The sequence below is a fragment of the Pyrgilauda ruficollis genome, unplaced genomic scaffold, assembly GCF_017590135.1.
Source record: "Pyrgilauda ruficollis isolate IOZ18807 unplaced genomic scaffold, ASM1759013v1 scaffold10, whole genome shotgun sequence".
Lineage (NCBI taxonomy): Eukaryota > Metazoa > Chordata > Aves > Passeriformes > Passeridae > Pyrgilauda > Pyrgilauda ruficollis.
Window position 1 is genome coordinate 3,675,477 of NW_024508101.1, and position 24,342 is coordinate 3,699,818.

Consider the following 24,342-nt stretch of genomic DNA (forward strand, 5'->3'; position numbering starts at 1 on the left):
ATGTGTTTTAGTGATGTCCTCCTCTCACAGAGGATGGAGGTGCCCAAAGAAACCACCATTTTCATTTTGGAGAAACCACCATTTTGAGTGGTCAGGCCTTGATTTGTGCTGAATTTCAGTGGTGTGCATGTAGAAATAGGTGCTCACTGAGACCACGAGAGCATGCCTGGCATTTGTGCTGGAAGGAGCCAGTGGGGCACAGCTCCTGGAATGGGGTTCTCTGCTCCCAGTGCTCCTTCTTCTCACTGTCTTCCCATGGATCTTTGGTGGAGCAGCCCTGCTGAAGAAGAAAGCTGTTTTCCTCTTGTGCCCCTGGCTGCCATGGGAGCTGGGAGGGCTTCAACAGAGGCAGAGACTGTTTGTGGCAAGGAGGGGAGAACCAGAGAACTGGAATTCAAAGGAGTTCTGGGCTTCCAGTAGGAATTGGGATTGGTCCCATTCTTACTCAGACTGTGGGGTACTTTTGATGCTGCTCTGCCCCAGACAAGATGAGCACAGCCTGTGTGTCCCCACATGGCCATGCCCACAGCTCTGCCAGGTGTCAGCAGAGGCTGGGCTGGGGGCTACAGGTGGTTTCTGTTCACAGAGGGAGCAGGGACAACACTGGATCTGGGTCTGCTGCTGGCCAGGGAGCAGAGTGAGCATGGGCACTGGTCAGTGCTGGTTCCAGTGGCTGTGGGCTACCACTGCCCCACTGTGGGATGTGCTCTGACCCGCTGTGGAATGCCCCCATCCTGCTGCAGGTTCTCCTCAATACCTGCTGTGTCCTGCCCCCAACTTGCTGCATGATGTTCCCAGTATGCTGTGGGATATTTCCCCCCTAAACTGCCGTTGGATGCCTCCCTGCTCCCTCATCTGCCGTGGGATGTCCATAACCAGCCTTGGGATGAACCCCTAGACCTGCTGTGGGATATCCTCATACCTGCTAGAGGGTGAACCCCAGCCAGCCCTGGGACGACCCCACCACGCCAGCTGTGGAAAATCCTTCAGCCACGCTGTGGGATTTTCCGTCAGCACTGGGATGTTCCCCCAAAACCTCTGTGGGATGTTACCCCCTAACCCAGGCCCCCCAGAGCTGATGTCGCCAGCATGCTGTGGGATGTTCCCCCATCCCGGCGCTGCCCCCCCGCCCGCAGCCGCGCACCTGGGCGCGGTGTGTGCGCGCGGCGCCCGCGGCCGCGGCGCTGCCGGGCGGGGGTGACTCAGCCCCGGCTTTAAAACGGCGGGGCGGCTCCGAGCCCGGCTCCGCTGCGCCGCACCGCGCCCGCGGGGAGCGCCGGGGCCGCGGCACCGCACCATGCGGAGCGTGCGCGGAGCCCCGCCGGCGCCGCTGATGCTGCTGGCGCTGCTGGTGCTGCTGCTGGCCGCGGGGCACGGAGCCGTCATCACCGGGGTGAGCGCCGCCGCTCGGCACCGACGGCACCGACGGGACCCGCGCCGGCAGGGACGGAGGGAGGGAGGGAAGGACAGAGGGCTCCGCCGCGGCGGCGGGGACGGGAGTCGGGGTTTGTTCGCGGGGAGCGATAGCGGGAACTGCCCGGGATAAGGGGTGCCCTGCTGAGAGGGCAGCGCTCTGCCGTGCGGGGTGCCCGGAGAGGGCAGCGCTCTGTCCTGCGGGATGCCCTGGGAGAGAGGAGCGCTCTGCCGTGCGGGGTGCCCGGAGAGGGGAGCGCTCTGTCCTGCGGGATGCCCGGAGAGGGGAGGGCTCTGCCCTGAGGGGTACCAGGGGAGAGGGGAGGGCTCTGCCGTGCTGGGTGCCCGGAGAGGGCAGCGCTCTGCCGTGCGGGGTGCCCGGAGAGGGGAGCGCTCTGCCGTGCGGGGTGCCCGGAGAGGGGAGCGCTCTGTCCTGCGGGATGCCCTGGGAGAGGGGAGCGCTCTGCCGTGCGGGGTGCCCGGAGAAGGGAGCGCTCTGTCCTACGGGATGCCCGGAGAGGGGAGCGCTCTGCCCTGCGGGATGCCCGGAGCCGCTCTCTGGGTGAGCACTGCCGAGACTCGGGGTCTGTCCGCACTCAGCCATGCCAGGACGGAGCGGTGCCGAGTGCGGTGACGGACGGCCAGAGCCGGGATAAGTGATAACGAGGACGTGGCAGGGAAAGCAGCGCCAGGTGATGAGAGGTGACAGGGCTTGGGGGCCCGTCTGGGATAGGTGATACTGGACGTGGCATCTCTAGGGGATGAGGGACGCCCGGAGCTGCGGGTGGGTCTGGATTCAGTAGTATCAGAGCCTGGGGGTCTCTGCGGTGAGTGATGCCAGGATGTGCCAGTCTCTGCCGTGGGCAATGCCAGGACTCGTGGGTCTCAGAGGTGAGGGGATGCTGCAATGTGGGGTCTGCTCCTTTGGAGTGAGGGATGTCTTCAGGGGGGGTTCCAGGCTGGTCTGAGAGCATGCAGAGATTCCTGCTGCTTTGTCAGGGCTGGAGCTGTCTCCCATCTCCCTGCATGCAGCTCCAGCTGTCCCCAAACCTGCTCTGAGAGGGTCTGGCTCAGGGCATTGCACTGCCCACCGTGCTCCCCAAGTTTCTCCAGCCCCTCCGTGTACAGGGCAGGATTACAATCCTCGGAAAACTCTGTTTTCCTTCTTTTATTTTCTTTGTCTATGACTGTGTTGCTTTTCCCCCTCAATAGCCACCCCTTGCAAACAAGTCTCTGTTGTTGTTGTTTTTAGGCTCAAGATTTACTCTGGTTGTGAAAATACTTTTTTTTCCTAAAGACGTTATTTAACCCAAAGCATTGCATCACTTGTTAGTTAAACGATTTTTAAGTGTTTGCTTTGGATTAATAACTCAGCATTTGCATTCCTTTGAGAGCTCACATGTCTTTTATAACCATCAGAAGTTGCACTCACAGCAGTGGATTTCTCTGTGGCTGTCCAGGCTCCCTGTCCAGACCCCTGAAGTCCATGAAACAGCTTATGGGCATTTCTCTGGAAGTCAGATCAGTTCCCAGGACTGATTATTTTTTTTTTTTTCTTTTTTTAGAGCAGAGAATGTGAAGGAATTTTTTAATAATTGAGGATTTCAAGTTTCTTCTAAGTAGAAACATTCCCAGCAACAGAGGAGGAGTTTATCTGTTATTAGAGTTGTGGCTACACCTTTAAAGCATAATTAATCCATTAATTAATCCATTAAATAAAGTAATTGTGAGACACTGAATAATAGATCAAGGACAAGGCAGATTCAAAAAAGTAAAAATAGATTAAAACTAGAAAATGTTACTTTATTAACTATTGCAGAGCATTTCTGCTTAAACCACTTTGATGCATTTTTGGCTTTTAATGAACAGGCAAATCTTAGATGAGAGCTGACGTAGGTGTTCCCCAACCCCTGAGCCTGAAAGGTGTTTTTCCTTTGCAATTTAAGGACTTTTTTCAAACTTTCCTCAATTCAGTGGTGGTTCTTGTGCTGAAACCTGTTCCCTTTGCAGCTGGCATTTCATCTGGGACATATTCTTGGGCTGATTTTTGAGAAAACTGTGTTTAAATGAGGTGCTCATGTGGTGTTTGGGGAAGTTTAGGACTAGCAGCAGGAATTACCCATTGCAGATAAGATGTGGGCAGGAACACTTGGGTTGAATATTTTCAAAACTTGTCATACATTTTTGGAAATGGAGCCTTAAAAGTTCTGCCAGATGTAAATATGTGTGTGTGAGGTCAGGAAAGAAATTGTTCAGCCTGGGCATTCAAGACTCTTGTTTGCTAGAACATACCCAGGTGGGTTTTTCAACTGAGTGGTATTTCACCCCAGGACCAGTCCCACAGAGCTGAATGGAGTTTGAGATATATAACAGAGAACAAAAGGGAGTCAGGAGCTGGCAGGTGAGAAATGGCAGAGCCTGTGACTCCAGCTGAGCAGTGTGCTGTGGGCAGCCAAAATCACAGGACCTGCATTTTTATTTGTGACTATGGCAAAATAATATAATTAGAATGCTTTTAAAATTATTTTATATATATATATATTTAAGAGAGCGGTCAGAAAGTGAGTATTACCTACCTGGCAGGCTGGAGTGGTAGTTTTATGGCCATATTAGTCTTATAAGCAAATGCTCTGTGTTTGGGCTTACCTGGAGCACAGAGCTCTGTGTTTAGGAGCTGTTTGGGTCACACACACTATTTAATAATGATCCTAATGCAACAGCTTCTTCCTAAACTACTGACTGAGCTTTAAACTTGTATTTTGATCTGGCTTCTGCTGGTCACTGCAATATTTACCCAGTGAGTACAGTCTAAAGCCATTTATCATGTAAATCCCAAGGTGAGATCAGTGAGTTTTCCCCTCAAGAGCATGTTTACTCTGGGAATGTGCCTTCCCCAGAGCTGTTATCAACATTTACGTATGTTTTTATGAGTTTCCCATTTACGTAGTGCTGACCAGTGCCTTCCATCTCTCACTGCTGCTGCCAGACACTCAGAGCAGTGAGTTAATCAATTTGGGATGTAAGCAGGACCTTTAACTGACGGCATTTCTCACTGGAGGAAGGAGACTGGCTTTTGCATTAAATCTATATAAGCTTTTGATTAAAAAGTCACTGAAAGATGTACAGTAGCTTGTTTTCAAACCCTCATGTGTCAATTGCTCTTCATGGTTTGTGGGTTTTAAAACATACCCACTAGTTTGCATTTTGGTTTTTGCTTATCTAAGCTGTATTGGGTAAGTGGCTAAAATTTTTTTTTTGCCTCCCGTGAAGGAGAATGCTACCACAGCAGCATTTTTTTGGATATGAACACTTATGCAAAGCTTTTCTTAAGACCTCTTTTAGCTATGTGTAATTCTAGATAACAACCACAGAATCCACATTTAAACTTCTGTTTTAGCTACTTCCACTTGGACTTCTCTAACAAAACTCTCATGCAGTCTTGCAAGGGCACTCACAACCATGATATCATCATACAAAGTTAGAAGGAATAGTTACCTGAAAGTCATTCAATTAATGGATGATTTCCTATCTCAGCTTCTCCATAAGACTGGTTTGGTGACTCTTTTGGTGACAAGTTTAGTGTGGTTGGTCCTTGCTCCTGCCTGAGCTCACTCAGGCACCGATCTGGGAGCCAGGAAAGCGTGTGGCACATGCCATGGTCTACCAGTGCTCAGAAGTTTGGACTGTAAATCACTGACAGTCCTGGGTTTGGCCCAGAGCAGCTCTGTGTGTGGCCCTGGCTTTAAACAACCTGGTCTCAACTCCAAAATGTGCCAGGAGCCTGCACGTTCCAATCCATGGGAGACACAAGTATTGCAAATCAGTCTTAAATCTTATTATTCAGCCTTAATGAGCCATGATAACTTAGGGGTGCCAGAGGCAGCTCCTGAGCACCTGATCTATCCTATTTCTGGATTCCATTTATTATTAATGTAATTTGCTTAATGCTGTGTTGAACTCCAGGCCTGCGACCGAGACCAGCAGTGCGGGGGCGGGATGTGCTGCGCCGTCAGCCTCTGGATCCGCAGCCTGAGGATGTGCACCCCCATGGGAAACCTGGGAGACGAGTGCCACCCCTTGAGTCACAGAGTGAGTACCTCACCAGGGGGGCTGGGGGGGCTGCAGGAATATCCTGAGCTGTACATCACATGGTATAAAGCCTAGACGTGGTGGAAAGGCAGGGAAGCTTCCCATTCCTTACAATATCCAGCCACCTGCATCTGTACGGGAACAGAGATGGAGGTACCTACGTAAGGAAGTGCATTACTGTCAGAATTATGCTGAAGAGAATCAGAGGATGAAAGCACTACATGCTTGCCAGATTGTTTTCTTATTAGTTTGTTGTTGCTGCTTTGTTTTGTTGCGTGATCCCAAACAGAGCTGGCAGTTCCCAAGCCCAGCCCTGCCAATCCCTCCTGTGTGAGCAGGAGCACAGCAAGTGCCACCAACCCCAGTGGCAGTGGATGAGATCCTGTCACAAGCACAAAAATGTCACCAGTTGGTGTTGGGGCACCTGATGTGTTGAGAAAGTGTTGACACACATTTGGACTTGAGAAAAGTGCCCACAGGCTCTCTTTGTTTCTGTTCTACCTATTCATTTTAAATATCTGTGTATATATACATATATACACACACACTGTATTATTAATACAGTGATTTTAACAAGTGCATTTATTTAAGGCTATGTAATTGTGTATTTGTCATGCAGTATGAAAAAAGCTGCTTATTTAAAACACAAAAGACTGAATGGCATGTTACCAGGGAGCTTGAGAACCTGATGATCTTCAGAGTCATCCTCAGGGAAGAACACAGCCCAAGAGTCATCACAAGTGGAAGATATAAGGCAATAAATCCAGATCATAAATGTGCAGCTAGTTAGCTGCCTCTCTCACTGTTTCCCCCAAGGCCTGGCTTCTCAGTTTATTGTCTCAGCTTTAGGAAGTTTAAGGCTCTATTTTACTGCAGTTAAATTTTTAAAACTTCTGCTGTGATATTGGGGACCAAATGGACATTTTTACTGCGTAATGTAGTAGGTTCTTCTTGCAAGGCTCTTTCCATTACCAGGAATTAGGATAAGAGAAATTGTCTTCTAGAGGGTTTTATGAGCTTATTGTTATTGGGCAATAATTTAAACTGTCTGATATATTTCAAGCTGATTGCCTGCGTAACTACAATCAGAGTAGATGCCTGTCCACCCTAGACACTAAGTCACTGATGTTTATAAGCTTTATGAAGTTAATTTTAATTTCTCCACTGATCTTCCTGAGAAACACAAAGCAAATTGATTTACTGGAGAATGTGAAATGGGGTTATTTTAAAGATGAAGGGTTAGCTCAGTGGTTCCTTTCTTGTAAATACTAGTGTAGGGAGCAGCTGCCCTGATCACCAAAACTTTTCATTTACCAGCAGGATAGGTCAAAAGCAGGCACCACCATGGCCATGGCACCTCGGGGACATCCAGAGGAGCCAGGAGATAACTGGAGGACATGGCTGGCAGCTGGGGTTCCACCTTCTAGTTTCCTTCTCAACAACTAGACGGTGATGGACTGATGCCATTAGCAGTCCCAGCTGGAATTTCGAGGCTGAGTCTGAGGCAGGGCCAGGCAGGGTTTGCAGGCAGGTGACGTTTGGCAGCATGGGGAATGAAAGGAACATTTCCTTGAAGCAATGGAATGTTTAGAATAAATCACCTGAGCTGTCAGAAGGCTGAGAGCTCAGGTTTTGGGTTTGGCTGCAGTGCTGGGTGTGGGCACCCAAAAGGATGATTCCCATGGGGAGTCCCCAGCAGGTGTGGGAGGTTGGTGCCTCTGCTCACACTGGAGCAGAGGGGCTGTGGTGGGTGGCACAGGGAAACCCACAACATCTCTTGCCCTGGGGCTGCTCTTCAGATGGTGCTGGTGCTGGCCCAGGGCACTGGGGTGATTCCCATGGGGAGTCCCCAGAGAGGCTGGTGCCTCTCTGCTCACACTGGAGCAGAGGGGCTGTGGTGGGTGGCACAAGGAAACCCACAACATCCCTTGCCCTGGGGCTGCTCTTCAGGTGGTGCTGGTGCTGGCCCAGGGCACTGCAGGGGATGTGAGCCCTCTGGCCACCTCCTGCCCCCAGCAGGCTGTCACTGAGTCAGGCTGGTGCTTGGCACCATGCATGGAGGACTGTGTGGGACTTTCTTAAAGACAAAATTTGTGCACTGACACAAGAAAATCTTGGAATATTACAGTGTTAGGCTTCAACCACACAGAAATCTGGAACTGAGGGAATTAGAGCTGCCTGCCTGGCTGGTAGCAGAGGCTTTGCACCTCTGTGCCTCCTTTGCTGCATCCAGGGAATGCTCAGTGTGTGCTGCCAGCTGGCAGCACCACAGCTCCCAGACACTTCCCACTGGGCTGTCCTTTTTGGCTCCTGTAAGAGACAGAGCTTGTGACCAAGTTCTTGAAGATTGTCAGTGCGTGTGCATGTCACGGCACAATTAAATTTGTCTAATGTACTCCATATGTGCTCCCTGCAGCACAATGTGGCTGGAGAGGGTGGGATGAAATGAGAAACCTCTGTCCTGTGTGGAAACGATCCTGCTCAAAGGGGGGTCAGGCAAGGTGACCTCCAGAGGTCCCTTCCAGCATGATTACCACGGGATCCCAAGGTTCCCAGGCCCTGCTCTGTGCCATGTGACAAGGCAGGATTCAGGACACGCAGAAAGCCCTGCACAGTGGCACCACAAAACGTGATGTTAAAGGCCAGTGTAGTTTCACAACAAACTCCTTTATGAAATGGGAGTAAATGGAGAACATGTGTCACAGATGTAGATTCACAGAGCAACATGACTGCTAAACATCCTGCTCTTAACCGTGGCTGGACCTGGGTGTACAACGGGGCTGCCTTTGCCATCTGCTCTGTGCTGCAGCTCCTGGGGAACTCTGGCTGTGAAGGGAGGGAACTGGGCAGCATTCCCCATATCCCCATTATTCCTCCCATTTCATCCCCCCAGCCACCAGTGCCGTGGCTCTCCCTGTCACTGATTGTGGGAAATAGTAAATATGCAATTAGCTAAAAAGTTTTTAAACGCTCTGTGACAAAGAAATCTTTGGCTGCTGCCGTCTGTACGTAAGCTTTGGCCATCTTCCTATTGTCTCAACCATGTCATGAGGCTGATGCTCAAGGAACGTACCCCAGCAGTCCCATCCTCTTTGTGAAAAGCTGAAAATAACCAATGCCATCACAGCTGATGTCCTTGCTCTGTCCCCAGGTGCCCTTCTCCGGGCGGCGGATGCACCACACCTGCCCGTGCCTGCCGGGCCTGGCCTGCCTAAGGACTCCTCACAGCAGGTTCAGGTGTTTACCAGACTTCAGGAAAGAAGACGTCTTTTTTTAGCAGGAACTCTTCTGCACTAGAAAGAGCCGCTCAGTATTTTCGTTCTCTCGTTGTTGTGACAAAAAGAAAGGGTTGCTTGCCAGGGGAAACCCTTCACCACACTTCCCTGCCTCACCAACATCCGCTGGAGATGAGACGCTGCTGTTGTGGCCAAGGTTTTCAGGAGGGACTCGCAGTGGAGGATGATTTCATTTTGGGGTAGCCAAACAACATCTACTAGAGCAAAACTCTTTCTGAGGGCAGGGGCTTGACCATTCCTGAACCATTTTGTGGGCTTCATGGCTCTTGTTTAACCCCAGAATGAAAAAATCCAAGATTATTGCCAGTTTTGGAAAAATTTGGCCACAGCTTTCCACTTTGGAATACCTGAATTGAACTGAGAGTTGGATAACTGCATAGTGTGAAGAATATGACAATTGCCAAAAGAACTGTATTTACATTGCATTTCATATCTTTATTAATATAATTTTATTTGTAAGTTAGGCACACCTCTAGGGTAAAGGTTTAACCAATAGATGTAGTTTTTACACTTTTAAAAAGTGGCACGTGGAAACAAAACATTTCAGTATTCAGAGCATTAAAAGATTTACTTATTTTAGTGTTCTAAGATGAGAAGTTGTTGTTACTTGAATTGGTGTAAAACTACCTGATCATCTCAAACTATGTATTAAGATGTAGTTTATATTAAAGCAAAAAGGAACCCTGAAGTTTATTGTAACAGGCTGCCTGACTTCTTGTATCTGTATCAAATTTGCTGTGCAAAAATTCTGTATCAGAATAATGGCAGTGTATGATTTGATTTATTTTAATATTATAACATTATTTTGTCATTGTGGTTTTTCATTTTTATTCAGTGTAATCTGTTATCCCATACTTGATTCACCCAAGCTAGCAGAGCTCCTTATGGATAGCTTAGCAAAAGATTATGTGCCTCTGGCTGCTTCTTGGGAAACTTGTAGTTTACAAGGCATGAATTCCTCAATGAAGCTGCAGTTTCAGAATTTGGAGGAATCTTGGTGTAAATAATACAAGAGGTTTTTCTTGGCTTGTCCCTAAAAGGACCAACTTTAGCCCAGCAAACATAAGATTTGTGGGTTTTCTATGAAACACTGTGTGACTTCATATTTACTTGTCAGTCCCCAGAGCTGGAATTCCAACAGTTTGTGTGAGATTCACATGTTTCTTGCTCTCAGACATGCAAACATATGCTGGAACTGGAAAAGTGAAGTCATTCATCTTTCAACAATCAGTGCTTTGCTGCTGGTGGAAATGGGGGGGTTGGATAAGTGAGCACTGTGTCAAGGCCAGACCTGTAAAACTGACAGGAGAAACATCCCTGGGAGTTACCAGGTACCTTCTACTGGGCTCCACAACCTTTCTTGGGAGACAGAAAAGAATAACTGGATTAGTTATTGCCAGATCTTCATGGATTCTGCATGTGTTAGGGAAATAAAAGTCTTGAGAGAGATTGTATCCTCCTGGCTGAAGACAGCCCATCCCCAGGGTACCCACTCCAGTGCCTCTGAATTTTGAATTTTGTCTCCCCCTTTGCAGTGGTGATACTGCAGCTGTGCAAGTGGTGATAGAAAAAAAAACTAAAAGAGGACTGAAGTGCCACTAAAGGATAATTTTACATCTGGTTTGCATTAATGTGATCAGGTACAAAGTGCCTGTATTAGATCTGAGGTCTCAGAGGGGCTCAACACTAACCCAAAGGGCTGGTGAAAGGCCAAGTCATTTATTGAGTTCAAAGTGACATGACAGCACTGCAGAAATTCCCACAACCTGGATTTAAAACCAACCCCCAAGCCTGGTTCTACCATTGTCACTAAATAGAGGGGCTCCCCAAACACCCTGTGCACCCCCAAAGGCTGGGTTTGCAGAGGAGGAGCACACTGGAAGCGTGAGCGTTGCTTTTCTCCCCATGTCTGTCCCCATGAAATAAGCTCAATATAATGGACTTCAATTTACACAAAATCAAGAAGAAAAATAGGAGCAGTCCAAAAGTGCCTGTGTCCCATCTCTTGCTCCATTTTTTAAAATCAGAGCATGAAAAATGAACCATGGGAGGAAACAGTAGCCCTGCTCCTCATCTCCTGCTGGCCTAATTCACCAGTGCCTCCACTGAAGGCAGGAGCCCTGGTTTATGTCATTGTAAAAGAGTGGACACTTGTACCTAAGGACTGCCTCAGACCTGCCAAATCCTAGGAGAGTTTATCAGAAAAGAGCAGAGCAACTTCACAGTGTAATTTGTGCCAATTAACTTGTGGGATGAAGCATTTATCTAGGTAATGAGAACAGCCCCAATTACACAAGTTCAAAGTTCACACCATCTATAGCAGGGGAAGCTCCTGTGTCCTGCAGACACTCCTGGACAGGGTATTTGGATTGTGCAGCTTTGAGAGATGCCTTATTCCATACTCATCCTTGAGGGGCTTCTCCACACCTTCCCTGCTGATGTAGGAGAGATAAAGGCAAAACCTCACTGTCCTACATCCCTACTATATTCACTTGGCAATAATTATTCCGATTCCCCTTTTAGTAATTTAATTTCCATTAATTGACACTCACAGTGGAGGTTAGTTGATTTGAGAGAATCTTTCTGGAAAGAAGATTAAGCTTTTGCATCCCCATTATTTCCTAAACTCTGCCCTAATCAATTATCTTTTCTCCCATCCTAGGGGAGATTTCCTCTCCCAAGCACACCTGCAAAGGCCCTTTAATTTCTGTCTGCAATGGAAGGGGCTGGGAGGGCACCCTTTACCTTTGCTTTACACTGATAATAGGCAAACCAGTGACCACAAGCATTTCCAAATGTGAATGGCCCTGCAGCCCCCTCTGCTTTTTCCTGGAGCCAGCTTTGAGGAGCACAGCAAATGACTCAGGATGACCCACAGAAAAGGTGGCCAGCCTCAAGCCAACCTGCCACAAAAGGTTTTCTGTAGTGCCCTGTTATCTCAGGCCAGGGACAGCTTCCTCACCTGCCTTGAAGGGAGGAAGGGGACAGGCCCTTGCAGGAGAAATCAGATGAGAAAATAGAACAGAACTTGTGCAGCCCTGGAACCTCCTTGGTGCAGGGGAAAAGCCTCATTCCCCATACCCACAGCTTGTGAAGAGAGAGGCTGGTTTAAACACTTCCCTTTATTCACTGCACTTAGATCTGTGCCAACATGTGTTTTAACTTTATTAATATTGCAGTAATTTCATTATTAATAGAAACGTGTGCATTAATTTTTAATATTATATGAATATTGATATTACAGATATGCTATAGAATAATGTTGATATCCCACCACACTGGAGGCATTTCCATGTTTATTGCCAGATTTTGGGTTAGCAGAGAGGCCTTGCAGGAAAGAGCACCCTCACATATAATGAGTTGCTGCCTTAATTTGATTAGGTGCTTATTAGGAGAGGGCAAGCAAGGTGTTTGGGGTTTGAGGGTGCACAGCTGGCTGAGCCAGTGCACACTTGTGAGCCTGGGGGAGTGCAGGGAAGGCTCTGCTGCTGAGCACCAGCAAGCCCAGCTGAAACTCAGCTTCATCTGCATCCTCCTGCCCACAATTCACCCTGGAAATTTTTGCCAATTCAAAAAAACAGTGTTACAGAGGTGACACAAAAGTAAATTGTTCTGGTTGTGTGGTAAGGGGGGGACTCAAATGTGAGTGGGTGCATGCAGAAGAGACAGGTCAAATACTGGTTTGACAGAACTAGTAACAAAAGGAGATGAACTGGCTGAAGGTCACCATGGTGTTTGGGAAGATAAAAGGGAATAATGCATATCTTTCTGGAGAACACTTCAAGGTAAGAAAAGCGATTATTGTTGGTACTGTTAGTTTGTAGCTGTGTGGGAAACTGTAGCCTTGTTGTGACCCCCAAAGCTCTAGTGTGTGTTTGAAGATCGTGTAACATTCCTTGTCAAGAGGGACTGAGCTCATTTTCTCCATCAGCACAATCCACCAAACCAAAGGATGACAGCAGCAAGTGTGACCCCAGACCAAGGTCCTTGCCAGTGCCTCCCCCTACCCCAACAGCTCTGGGATTTGTTGTTTCTGCACAGATGGATATTCAAAAGAAACAGAAGGTGCTAAGAATCCCTTGATTTAAACAAGATGTCTCAGGATTTTGATCCTGACAATGTGTAATGTGTTTTCCAGAAGGAATTAGAAAATTGCAGGAAAAGAATAGACTGTGCAAATGCAAGAGGATTTTGGTAACAGCAAAATCAATGTGCCTTTCTCTGTTACATAGATATGAAATGGCAAACCAGCAGGGGTACAGTCATTAGACTGATCAATAATTCTGAGCACAGGAATGGAGATGAGTTTAATGCACATCAGCAAATCACCTGTGGTTTCTCAAGGAGAGTCTTGAGTGCAGGCAGACCTAGCCCAGTGCAGTAGGACACATTCCAAGGATTTGGCAGGGCAGCTTTCCCCATGTGGCATGTCTGCCTTGGAGGATGGTGGCAGCCTTTGGGTCACTCTGCCTGCTCATCAGGGCTGGGAAAGGCTGGCTGTGAAAGGCTGAAGCTGAGCAATCCTGCTGCACTGAAGGGAGAAGGATGGATGGCAGCTTGTTCTGTGACAAGATGTACAATGCAGGGTGACAGCAAAGTGTGCAGGAGAGGAGGAAAGAGCAATATAACCACAGAGGACAGGCGTAAACCCCCCTGTGGCAGGGGTTTCCCAAAAATCTGAGTGTGAGAAGCTTAGTGGGGCAGAAAATGAAGGCAAGCACAATGTCAAAAGGACAGAAAGACTCCTCTGCAAAACCTGGGAAACTCTGTGTATATTAATTGTGTGCCAGGAGTTCCCAGAGCACCCAGACTGATGCTCCACCCCAAACACCTTGCTTCCCCTTTCCTAATAAGCATGTAATCAAATCAAGGCACCAGATATCAGCTAGTTACAGGCATGTCCCTGTCCCCAGAAGTTCACAAATCTCCCAGACCACTCAGGGCAAGTGCCTGTGCTGCACTTAGAGTGTACCTGCACCACTGTAGCCTGAGCCAGCCTGGGATGCAGTGACTGCCCTGCAGCCCAGCCCATGGTGCAGGAAGGATGGGCCATGGACCCCTGGAGAGCTCTGCACAGCACTGCCTGGGCAGTGTCTCTCTTCCTAGGCTGGGAATTCCACCGGGTCTCCCAAACTCTGGTGCAATGGCTCTGCCACAGCATCGTAACACATGGAAAGGATTAAATCTGCTTTTAAAGCATAATGTGGCTTTGTAAATCCCAAGGCAGTAACACAGTGCAGAAGCAGACTAAAAGTATGGCCTGGTTCCAGCCCAGCAAGCAGGGCTTCATTTACTTTTTCTCTTGCACATGTGAGCGCACTCATGTCATTTCATGCAGAGATTTGTGGGCTCTTTCACCGCAAACGGGCAGATGTGGCTCTTGCTGCAAGGAGTTTGCAAACCAGCAAGGATGATATTCATTCCAGGGCGGGCAGGATTCACCCTTTATTTACTCCTCCAGGCTACATGTGAGCCCAGGCAGCAGAGCACACCTCTGACCTCTTTCATGGGACCAGAAGGGTCAGCTCAGGGAAAGGCATCTGCCAACATTCTCACTCTTTCCAAAAATTTCACTACATCCTGTAGAATTAGTATGTTCTTAATTTTTTCCTCTCCAATTTCTTTTATCACATGGATGAAACCTTGACAGGAAGGTCCCGCACCCCTTCAAATCCAACAGAAAAATTCCCTGACTGTGGTGGTGTCCTAATTCAAGCTCCCTTCCCCACCCTTTCACTAAACTCTCCAAAGCCGCTAACAAACCTTTCACACATTTCAACAGAGCCTTCAACTATTTGGATTTGGTTTGCATCAGCACTTAGGCTCAGACAGATATTGCACAAACAATAAGAAAATGCCTGTCCTGCAGAGCCCAGTTCCTGCAGCCTCCCTCATTGCCCTGCTGGGCCACCCTTGGTGATGCTCAGCCCAAACGTGTCCCTCCCTGCTTCCACAGCTCCAGCTTTACCTCTGCCTGTGATGCTGCTGGTTCCTTGGCTCGGGTGCCCACATTCTCCCCCTGCAGTCACTGCAGCCTGGCCGAACATATTCCCTCTTCATCCACCTTCCTCCACACCCAGATGTCTCCTGGGGCTCTGCTGGAACTGCTCCCAGGGGCAGCTCAGCCCTGTGGGCACCCTGAGCTGGTTTCTGTGCCCCAGGGCCACTGAGGCACCCAGGGGCTGTCCCCTCACCCTGGGCACAGCACAGTGAGGGACCTGCTGTGTAGTGTGAGTGTGCAAAGCCTAATGAGGGAGGGAAAGGAAAAGGAAAAAGCCCAGTTGATTTACTCGACTATCAAGCTACTCAGCATTTCATTTCCAGCACCCTCCTGCAAGTGCTCAGTGACAGATGGGGACAGATTGAGTGGTTCGATGCAGTGAGGTAATATTCCACTAAATCATTCCTCCTTCTCTCACTGTCAGAAGGCACCCAGACTTCAGCCCTTCCTCTGAATCTTCCTGTCTTTCCCTCCTTAATGATAAAGCCATTTTAGCTCTACCTCTGCTAAAATTTCTGAGAGAAACAAGCACTGTTGCTTATACGCTATGATAAAATGGGTGTTGTAAAACAGTTAGCAAAAGGAAGGAGTGAATCACCCTGAGACAGAGAGGGTTCTGGTGCTGTTTCCTGGTGTTTCTGATTTCTTTTTCTTGCCTGTGTGCTAGGGCTGAGCCCCAGACCCTGTGCAGGGGCCCTGGCTGGGCAGGCAGCAGGCTCTGGGCAGGTGTGCCGTGGGCAGGCACGCAGGCTCACTCTACATGTCTCACAGATGGAAGATCCATTTTTTTTCTCTGGATGATTTGTTCCAATGGTTAATCATCCTCACACAAACACAGGATTATTTTTTTAATGACATACTAGTAGATAACATTCAGAAACTTTAGGATGGGCTTTCTCTCCACCGGGCAATCTCTTGATTTCTGCCTACTCTATGAATGCCATGATGACTGCCTAAAATTAGCTGTGACTTCACAGCTTCCCTGTGCCCTTGCAAGACTAGCTTTGAACTTGAAAGCCTCCTACACAAAGTGCTTTGTGCTATCAACCTGGTCGCAGCAGATGAGAAAAATGTGGCACTGAATGCAGTGGCCTTCCAATAAATAGATCCACAGTACAGCCATGCATGACTCGAGATCAAAGACAGAGTGCAAGTGCTGAGGTCATTAAACATGAATAGAAATACAGAAATGCAACAGCTTGCATGAAAGGCTGAGCTTGACTTTAAAGTGATGAAAGCTTGTGTAGTCAGCGATTGTTCACCCGTGATAATGCTCTTGCCATCAGTGGTTCTCTGCATTAGAAAGGTGAATAACTAATTATTCTTGGGATAAAGCATCGAGGTGTGGGGCAGTTAATGATTTGTACCAAGTGAAAATAGGCTCGGAGATGCTCAGCATCAGCAGCTCTGGGGAAAGTCAGAGTGCCACAGATGTCAAGTTGGAAAATCAGCTCCCGGTCAGCAGTTCCACAACTGGATTTACCCCACACAAATCCTTCAGAATGACATGGCATCAGAGATCACCAGTGTGAAAGGTTTGGGGTAAGATATCCATAGGCACAGCTCCAACCCAGCACAACTCAGCACCAGCTTTTAGGAGACCACCTTCACGGATGGTGTTTCTTGGATAGCTGCATTTCTTCAACATGTCATATATTTTTTAATATTGTGAAGCATAAGAACATCATAGCATGGGAAATGCTTCCTGGTTCCTATCACAATAGAGTTAATTATAGCCTGTGAAGTGTTTTGAGCAACTACAAAGGAAGCTGTGCAAAAAATGATGATTTTAGGAAACCTCTATCAGAAAACAGCCCCCCTGCCATGTTTCTAATAATTTTTTGATTAGCAGCATAACTGTCTAATAAGGTTTCTGGGGTATTCTGATGCTGTGTGGAATGATCCAATCTGCAGCCTGAGCTAATGAAGTGACACTTAGCATTGCCTTCTGCCAATATGTGTCTGTTACTCTGTCTGGAGCCACTTCCCTCAGGGAGGTTTGTTGGCAATTCTGAGCAAGTGCAGGTGCCTCCAAAGAACAAGGTGACTGTGCTTAACCATGTGGGGTGAGTGGCAGAGGTCCAGCCACATCCTTTTCTGGGAAAAGAGGGGAAATGCTAGCTTTGCTCTCCTCTGAGCTCTGCACAGCGTGTCCCAGGGCAGTCCCACAGCATATGGCAGAGCAGCCTTCTGAAGATGTAGCTGCACCACATCCAGGTAGAGCCTCAGGAAAGAACTCCTGCTATCAGACTGAGCCAAATTCCTGCCCTTTTCCTTGAGGCTACTGGCTTCACACCATTTTGGGAGGCAGCTTTGCCTCCTCTGTGCAGAGCTGGTATTGGAAAAGTAAATTATGACAGCTTGTGGGCTACACATTCCCTGCTCATCTTTCACCTCTAGCACGACCACTGAATGAGACCTTTACCCAACAACGTAATTTGGCTGAGGCCAAATGTTTCAGCTCCTTTCCTAGCAAGCTCTTTCCAAGTCTAACAGCAGAGCCACAAGCACCCCAGAGTACTGCAGGCACTGAGCACTGTAAATCAAAGATCATCTTAGCTGCTAACTGGGATTTCAGTCCAGGGCCATTTTTCAAGTTGGCCTGACATTTAAGTCTATACTAAAAACTGCCGCTGACTTCAAGATTTTGACTGGAAACGCTTGTAAGGAATGTGTTAAATACCTGGGGAATGAGTGGAGATGCCAGCAGCAATCAAGATTTTTCTGGAGCAGCTCTCAGCAAAACTGCAATCCCTCACCACAGATATGCAGAAGCAGCATGCTGTGACCTCTGAGCCAGACTGTGAAGAATCTCTGGGGGAGATGATATTGGTATTTCCTGTGGTACTCAGCACTCGTGGTGCCCAGAATATGGGAAACTATCATGCAGCTGCCTGGAGGGGTGGAGAGCAGACTGAATGTACATTCTGGAGAAGCACAGGTCAATGGGAGAGCTGGGAGAGCCCCGCTGCTGTTTTTTTTACCAAACCTCCCAAGTACTTTGTGTTTTGGTCAGTGGGGATGGGGAGAGGGGTCCAAACCATCTGAGTTTTTGGAAGAGAGCCCAGGACTTGTACAAGCAGCAACAGCTTCTCATGTGGGAGTAATTATTAACGCCCAGCTCTCACGGAGTCTCAGCCCTTGGCACTTCTGAGTGAGACTAAAAATGCTCTGGTTTTTGCAGGATGGAGGATTTACAGCCACACCTCACAGTCCATACAGCAGCAACCATCTCTCCCTGTGCTCATTCCATTCTCCCCAACATTATTTCTTTTTGTTTTTTTAATCCAGAGCAGGTTTTTATCCTCCCTGACACCCCTTCTCTGATCTTGGTCAAAGCATTTAATCTCTGTGACCCACTTTCCCCATATGCAGAATAAAGGCTGCTATGTGAATGCTGTGCTTTGGAAGTGTTTTTTTTTTTTTTTTCTTTTGCAACTTTCTTATATTTTCTCAGATTTCAGAAGGAATATTTATCCTGTGGTGCTTTTCCAGCCCTTTCTGGTTTTCCATACTTTCTTGGTGCACTCTCAGCCAGCAGAGTGTTTTTTTGGTGTGCTGGCACTGAATACTCCTTAATTTTCTGCCATGTCCTTGATATTTAGTTTCACATCTTTTGGAATTAAGCCCTATAGTAGAACACCCATCTAAACCCTGAATTAAAGCAACTGGAGTTCCTTCTCTTTTGTACTACCACAGCCTCGATCACAATCTGACTGACATCACAAGTACCTAAAATATAAAATTAACTTCAAACATTAACTTCAAACAGCAGTGATTTCGCCCTCAGAGTATAACAGGAGTCCTGAGACAGCCCTGGAAGCTGTGTGCAAGCAAAAGGCATAGTATACAGACTTTTTTTTTTTTTTTTTTTATGCTTGTGCTGTAGCAAGGCTGGGTCTGGCTGTCACTCATGGGTGATAGCATAGCACCTGTTATCTTCACCAGATAAGAACCAACTCACCCATCTTGTGAGGCCATCAGTGAGCCAGGGGATGCCCCTGCACAGAGGCTGGGATTCAATACAGCAGCACTGCTTGATAAGCCAAACCTAAATAAAACCATCGGGTCACCCAAAGGTGAGTTTTCATCCCCCACATATACTACTGACTCTACAACTTGTGTTCATTTTTTTCTAGAAGTGAAAAATCTGGTCCTTGCGGCGTTTAAGGAGGTTTTAAAATAACTATTTTCCCATCTCTGTGGTTTAAATAGAATCATAATCATACTACTTATAGCCTGGAAGAGAGAGAGGATGCCAAAACATCAGACATTTTTAATAGAGTAAAGAGAAAGAAAATATTGGCTTGGTTACCAGCACGATTAGGAAAAAGATGGCAAGATCTGAGTTACAGATCACAGTCTTAGGCCCCTACTGTGTAGGCAGCTTCTCAGAGAAATATGAGAAAAGTTCCAAAAGCTGGAACCCTGCAGAAAAGACCTAAAAGTAAATCAGGGTATAAAGTACACTTGGAACACAATTCCCAGCAAGAGCATCCATGCCTTGCCCCACAGTCTTTGTAACACAACTCTACTCCATTACTCTCCAAGACTTACTAAGCTATCATCTTATTTTCCAGCCTGAAAATATAATTAGCACTGATAACCAGCTGCTGCTGTGATCTGAAGTATGTTACAGCTTTCCTTCTGTATCCAAGTGCATTTTCAAGATGCTTTAGAAATGGTCATTAAGTCTCACTTTGTTTTGAAGATACCCCATCCATGGTCATATTTCTGAGCCCAGTTCTGGCAGCATTGGTACTGCAACTGCACCAAAAAACTCAAATTGCAACCTTCTCCTTATGCACTGCAGGAAATTGTGCCTTTCTGGTGTCCAAATCCCAGCTGGGGGTGGAAAACAAGACTTAAACCAAACCAGGAGTCCCACCTCATTTCATTCCCTGCCTCAATCTGAAGCTGCCACCTTTGCCCTCCTCTGATCTGCCACGTTTCTTTTGTGCTCCCTTCATAGTCACAGAACTATTTCTCAGCTGATGCCTACCAGTTTTGGACTACTCTCTACAGAAATACTCAGCAGATGCAGATTTCTTCACGTAAACTGAGGTTGTATCCCTGCTATTTTGTGTGAGACTTGCTCCAGCACATGTTTGTTAAATGTTACATGATCCATCAGAGAGGGGAAGCACCTCAGGGACAGCTTCCTCTGATAGCTAAGAAGTTGGGCCAGGATCCTGCCATCAGGTTACTGGTTGAAATACTTCCAGAGACATTTTTGTAGAACAACAGAGTAGGTTAAAATACCATGCTTAATAAATGTAAGCTTCCCATTAAGAATATAGTTTATAAATGAGTATGGTATTGACCAAGCCACAGCGTTAAAAAACTGCTTTGCCAACTAAAAGTAGCCATCCACAATTACACACTCTTTTCTATCGTTAACAGAAGAGCAATTAGCTACAACAGAAATTTGGTTTCAGCAGACACAAAGAATTGTGCTATTTAAACCTGTTGCCCATCATGAATTTAAGTCTTCTTAAAAATAGCTTTAGTCACTTTTATTGGTATAAACACCTAAATTGAGATCTAACAGCAAATAAGGATTGTGCTTGTCCATAATAACCTTAGCTGTGAAATCTACTCAGACACAAGACATACAACCTTCCACATACACAAGTTATTTGTCAGCAAAGCAGAATGCTGCCATTCTGAAACAATTACATACAGTAAAGGTTTTCAATATTTTATTAAAGAAAACAGTCAAAATGTACAAGTATTACCCAGGTTTGTAGATAACTTCCTATAAAGGCAGTAAAATATGAATTTCAATCTAGGTTTTAAAAACTGCTATAGTTGCTTATTTTTAAAGTTGGTATTTTAAAATCACGTTTCACAAATAGTTCTGAAATATTACCAAATTAATAGTGCAACAAGAAAATTTGAAATTAGTTCTACACTGTTTGCATGTCAAGCAAAAGTTATAACTAACGGCTTCAAATACTCAAACCATTTGAGAATGAATGAACCCAACAGCTCCCACCAAAACTGACTTCTGACCACATTAGGAACGTCCTCTTCATGTTCTTCACTTAAAATCAAATAATAATAAAACAACACCTCTTGAGGTCATCAAAAATAACTTTAGTATAAAATTGTCTCGGCCCTTATCAAATATTACATGAGTAAAATTGTTAAGCCTTTATCAAAACAGACAGGAATAGGGAAACAAAAAAAATGTCATGGCCTTAATCCATATCTGTTGGAATCATGTTTAGAAACGTTAGAAGCAAGACCAGAAACTCGGAGCCCTGTTTTGTTTTTAAAAACCACACAATCACAAAGAAAAAAACAGCTTCTTACTGCCTAAGGTTTGGGGGTGTTCTGCTCAAGTACCTGTTCCCATAGACAGCAACCTGTTATGTTCTGAAGAGAGCATACGCAAAATATAGAAAAATAAATAAAATAGCTTCTTACAGCCTAAGGTTTGGGTGCTGGGTGGTTTAGTATGTCCCCCACAGGTCACACTCTCTTGAGCTCATATGCAGAAACATGGAAATTTATATCCATCTTTCTTTTTTTAGAAAGAGAAAAGCCCCCCTACATCCCAAAGCTCTTGAGATCGCAAAGGATGGTGCCCTGGGTGCTCTGGATGCTTTGGCAGCACGGGAAGTGGGCTCGGAGACAGACCCTGAGCTCCTTGTTGAAGATGAAGCAGAGGATCGGGTTGACCCCTGCCTGGGCAAACGTCATCCAGACGGAGGTGGTCAGGTACACCTGGGGGATGGAGCTGGCCTTAATGAAGACCCGCAGGTAGCAGGCCACAATGTAGGGGGACCAGAGCAGCAGGAAGAGCAAGGTGATCATGTAGAACATCTTGCAGAGCCTTTTCTCCATCTTAAACTCCTCCAGCACCAGCAGCCTCTTGATCTGGCTGTGGGTGGCCTGCCTTATGCCCACAAGGGTGGGCGGCGTGGGCCCCCTGCCAAAGCCAGCCGTCCAGTTCGCAGCTGCTTGGCCGGTGGCTCCCGGCCCGTGGAAGGTCCAGTTCTGGCTGATGGCCGGTACCAGCTGGGCCGGCTTCATCTTGCGGTGGCCGTGGATGAAGAAGAGCAGCTTGATGTAGACCAGGTGGGTGGCAGCGATGACGGCCGCCAGCATGAGCATGAAGCCCAGCGTGTCGTTGGCCTTGACGTAGCGGTGCTCGAAGATGCACTGTTCCTCCTCCCGGATGAACTTGTAGGTGCCCACGTCAAAGACGGGGGGAAAGGCCATGGCCATGGAAAGGGTCCACACCATGCACACCACAGCCAGGCAGGTCCAGCCCGTCATGCGCTTGGCGTAGAAGCGGTGGTGGGCGATGGCCATGTAGCGCGTGACCCCCACGCAGAAGAGCAGGAAGGCGGCGTGGAAGCAGAAGAGCACGGCCAGGAAGGCCAGCACCTTGCAGCTGAGGGGCCCGTGGGGCCAGGCGGCCCCGCTGCGCACCGACAGCATGACGAAGGGGAAGCAGGCGAGCGAGCGGAGCCCGTCGGCCAGGCAGAGGTCCAGCAGCAGGTAGTAGGGCGCGCGGTGCAGGTGCCGGTCCTTGAGGATGAGCCAGGCGAAGAGCACGTTACCGGCCAGGCTGACGCAGAGGATCAGCCCCAGCGTGGCGAGCTTCAGCCCGGAGGCGCTCAGCAGGCCGCCGGCGCTGGGCAGGTGCGGGCTGCTGCTGCTCCCCAGCTCGCTGCTGTTCGCCATCGGGTCCTTCCTCCTCCTCCTCCTCTCCTCCTCCTCCTCCGCGCGGGCAGGGCCGGGGGCTCAGCGCCGCGGCAGCGCGCCGGGGCCGAGGGCCGCGCCGCCCGGGGGGGGCGCGGAGCGCAGCGGAGCCTCCCCTTACCGCCGGCAGCTGCTCCTCCGCGCCGGGCGAGGGGCCGGACGAGCCTGCGCACAGCGGCGGCGGCGGCTCTGCCCAGCTCCCGCCGAGGACAATGGGGTAAATCCCCCTCCCTCTCTCCCTCCTTTTTCCCTTCCCTCCTCCTCCTGCTGCTCCTCCGTCCCTCCGCCTACGCCTCCGCCCCCCGCGCAGCCCGGCCCCTGCGGAGCGCGGGGCTGAGCCAGGCGCGCAGCGGCGCGGAGCGGCGCGGAGGTCCCGCTGCCGCAGCGGGGATGGGAGCGGGGCTGGGCTGGGCTGGGCGGAGCGGAGCGGAGCGGAGCCGCCCGCAGCCGGACCCCCGGCCCCCGCCCTTCTCCCGCCGGGGGCGAGTGCCGGGATGGGGCTCGGGGGCAGCCGCGGGGTGCGGTGAGGTGTCCGGCTCCAGCGGCCGTGGCGGGGATCCCCTGCATGCCCTTCCGGGGAGCGTGATGCCGTTAACAGCTGATGGAGACAGTGTATCTGGACATGAGACAGGTGTGTATGTGTGTATAATCCCATATACACGCATACCGGTACCTATAGCATGTGTATTGGTTCAGCAAAGCCACACATTAGTGATAGACCCGTGTGACAGTCACCAGTGTGCTTCTGCTAGATTTGGCCATACTAAATGGCCATTTAACTTCCTGCTGGCAAGCAAGGCAAGTCCAGCAGCACCTGTTGCGGTGCAGCATCCAGGTGTGCTGTCCCTTGCTTGGCAGGGGGCTTTGGAGGGGAAGGAGGCTTGCAGCAGGCTTACAGGGCAAATGTTTCAGTGTGAACATCAAGGAAAAGATGCCTCTGCAAGTCAGGAGCCTGACATTTGGGTTCCTAGTGGAACCTGTCATTTGGGGTCTGACTAGGGTTCTTAAGAAGATCAAACAGGATGCTCTCCATGTTTCTGTGTTGTTCAGGGGCTTACCAACTCCCAGGCTTACTTACACAGGACCCACGGAGGGCTGGGCAGGTTTTGTGAGCTGGATAAACCACATTTGACCCGACTAGCACAGAGCATCTGCTGATACACCTGTGCTGTTGGTGCAGGTTTGTAATGGGCAGTTTAATGTAGGCCAGCGAGATGCAGATCCTTGTCCTCTCTCTCCCACTTTGCCATCCTTGTGTATGTAGGGCAAGGCCTCTCTGCGTGCCTTGTAAGGCACGCACCAACGCACGGCCCTGGGCTCACTGGAGATGCTAATGCAATTATCGTACTATTACTGAGTTTCCTTCATGGCCTCTTGTGAAGGACACGTCTGAAATCCTTTCTGAGCATTCTATTAAAAGGCATCAGTAAATTCAGCGTTATTCTAGAAACTGTAGCAATTAAATCATCTGCATCAGCCCCAAAAGCGAAGGTTGGTGGAGCATCTTTCGAGCAGATCTTTCAGGCTGGTTTCAGAAAGTCATTCTACATGTAGCAGGGACCAGGCTCTGACCCTGATCATGCCACCAGACGTCCAGAGCAGCTCTGCTGAACTCCTGGCATTTTAACAGCGGGGAACCAAAGCCAGACTTTGGCCCAAAGATGTGTCGAGGGCAATCTGTTTCAGACAGGACTTAATTTGCCCCTGGACCTGGTTTATGTCCATTATTTATTGCAGTGTTAGGAGACCAAAGAAATCCTGAGAGGGGGAAAAAAAAATAGGTGGTAGATAATTGAGGCTGCTTTTTGCTTCCTACCAGTGCATCTG

At 48.5% G+C, this 24,342-nt stretch overlaps 2 protein-coding genes across 2 annotated transcripts; one reads left to right on the top strand and one right to left on the bottom strand.

Annotated features, from left to right (window-relative positions):
- The first annotated feature begins 1,296 nt into the window (after positions 1-1,296).
- On the top strand, positions 1,297-8,779 carry PROK2 (prokineticin 2). The gene is made up of 3 exons (XM_041464470.1): positions 1,297-1,393; positions 5,377-5,502; positions 8,654-8,779. The coding sequence occupies exons 1-3, from the start codon at positions 1,298-1,300 to the stop codon at positions 8,777-8,779; spliced, it is 348 nt and encodes a 115-aa protein (XP_041320404.1). The 5' UTR covers position 1,297.
- An 11,707-nt stretch (positions 8,780-20,486) lies between these two features.
- On the bottom strand, positions 20,487-22,538 carry GPR27 (G protein-coupled receptor 27). The gene has a single exon (XM_041466121.1). The coding sequence runs from the start codon at positions 22,495-22,497 to the stop codon at positions 21,355-21,357; it is 1,143 nt and encodes a 380-aa protein (XP_041322055.1). The 5' UTR covers positions 22,498-22,538; the 3' UTR covers positions 20,487-21,354.
- Positions 22,539-24,342: the final 1,804 nt, after the last annotated feature.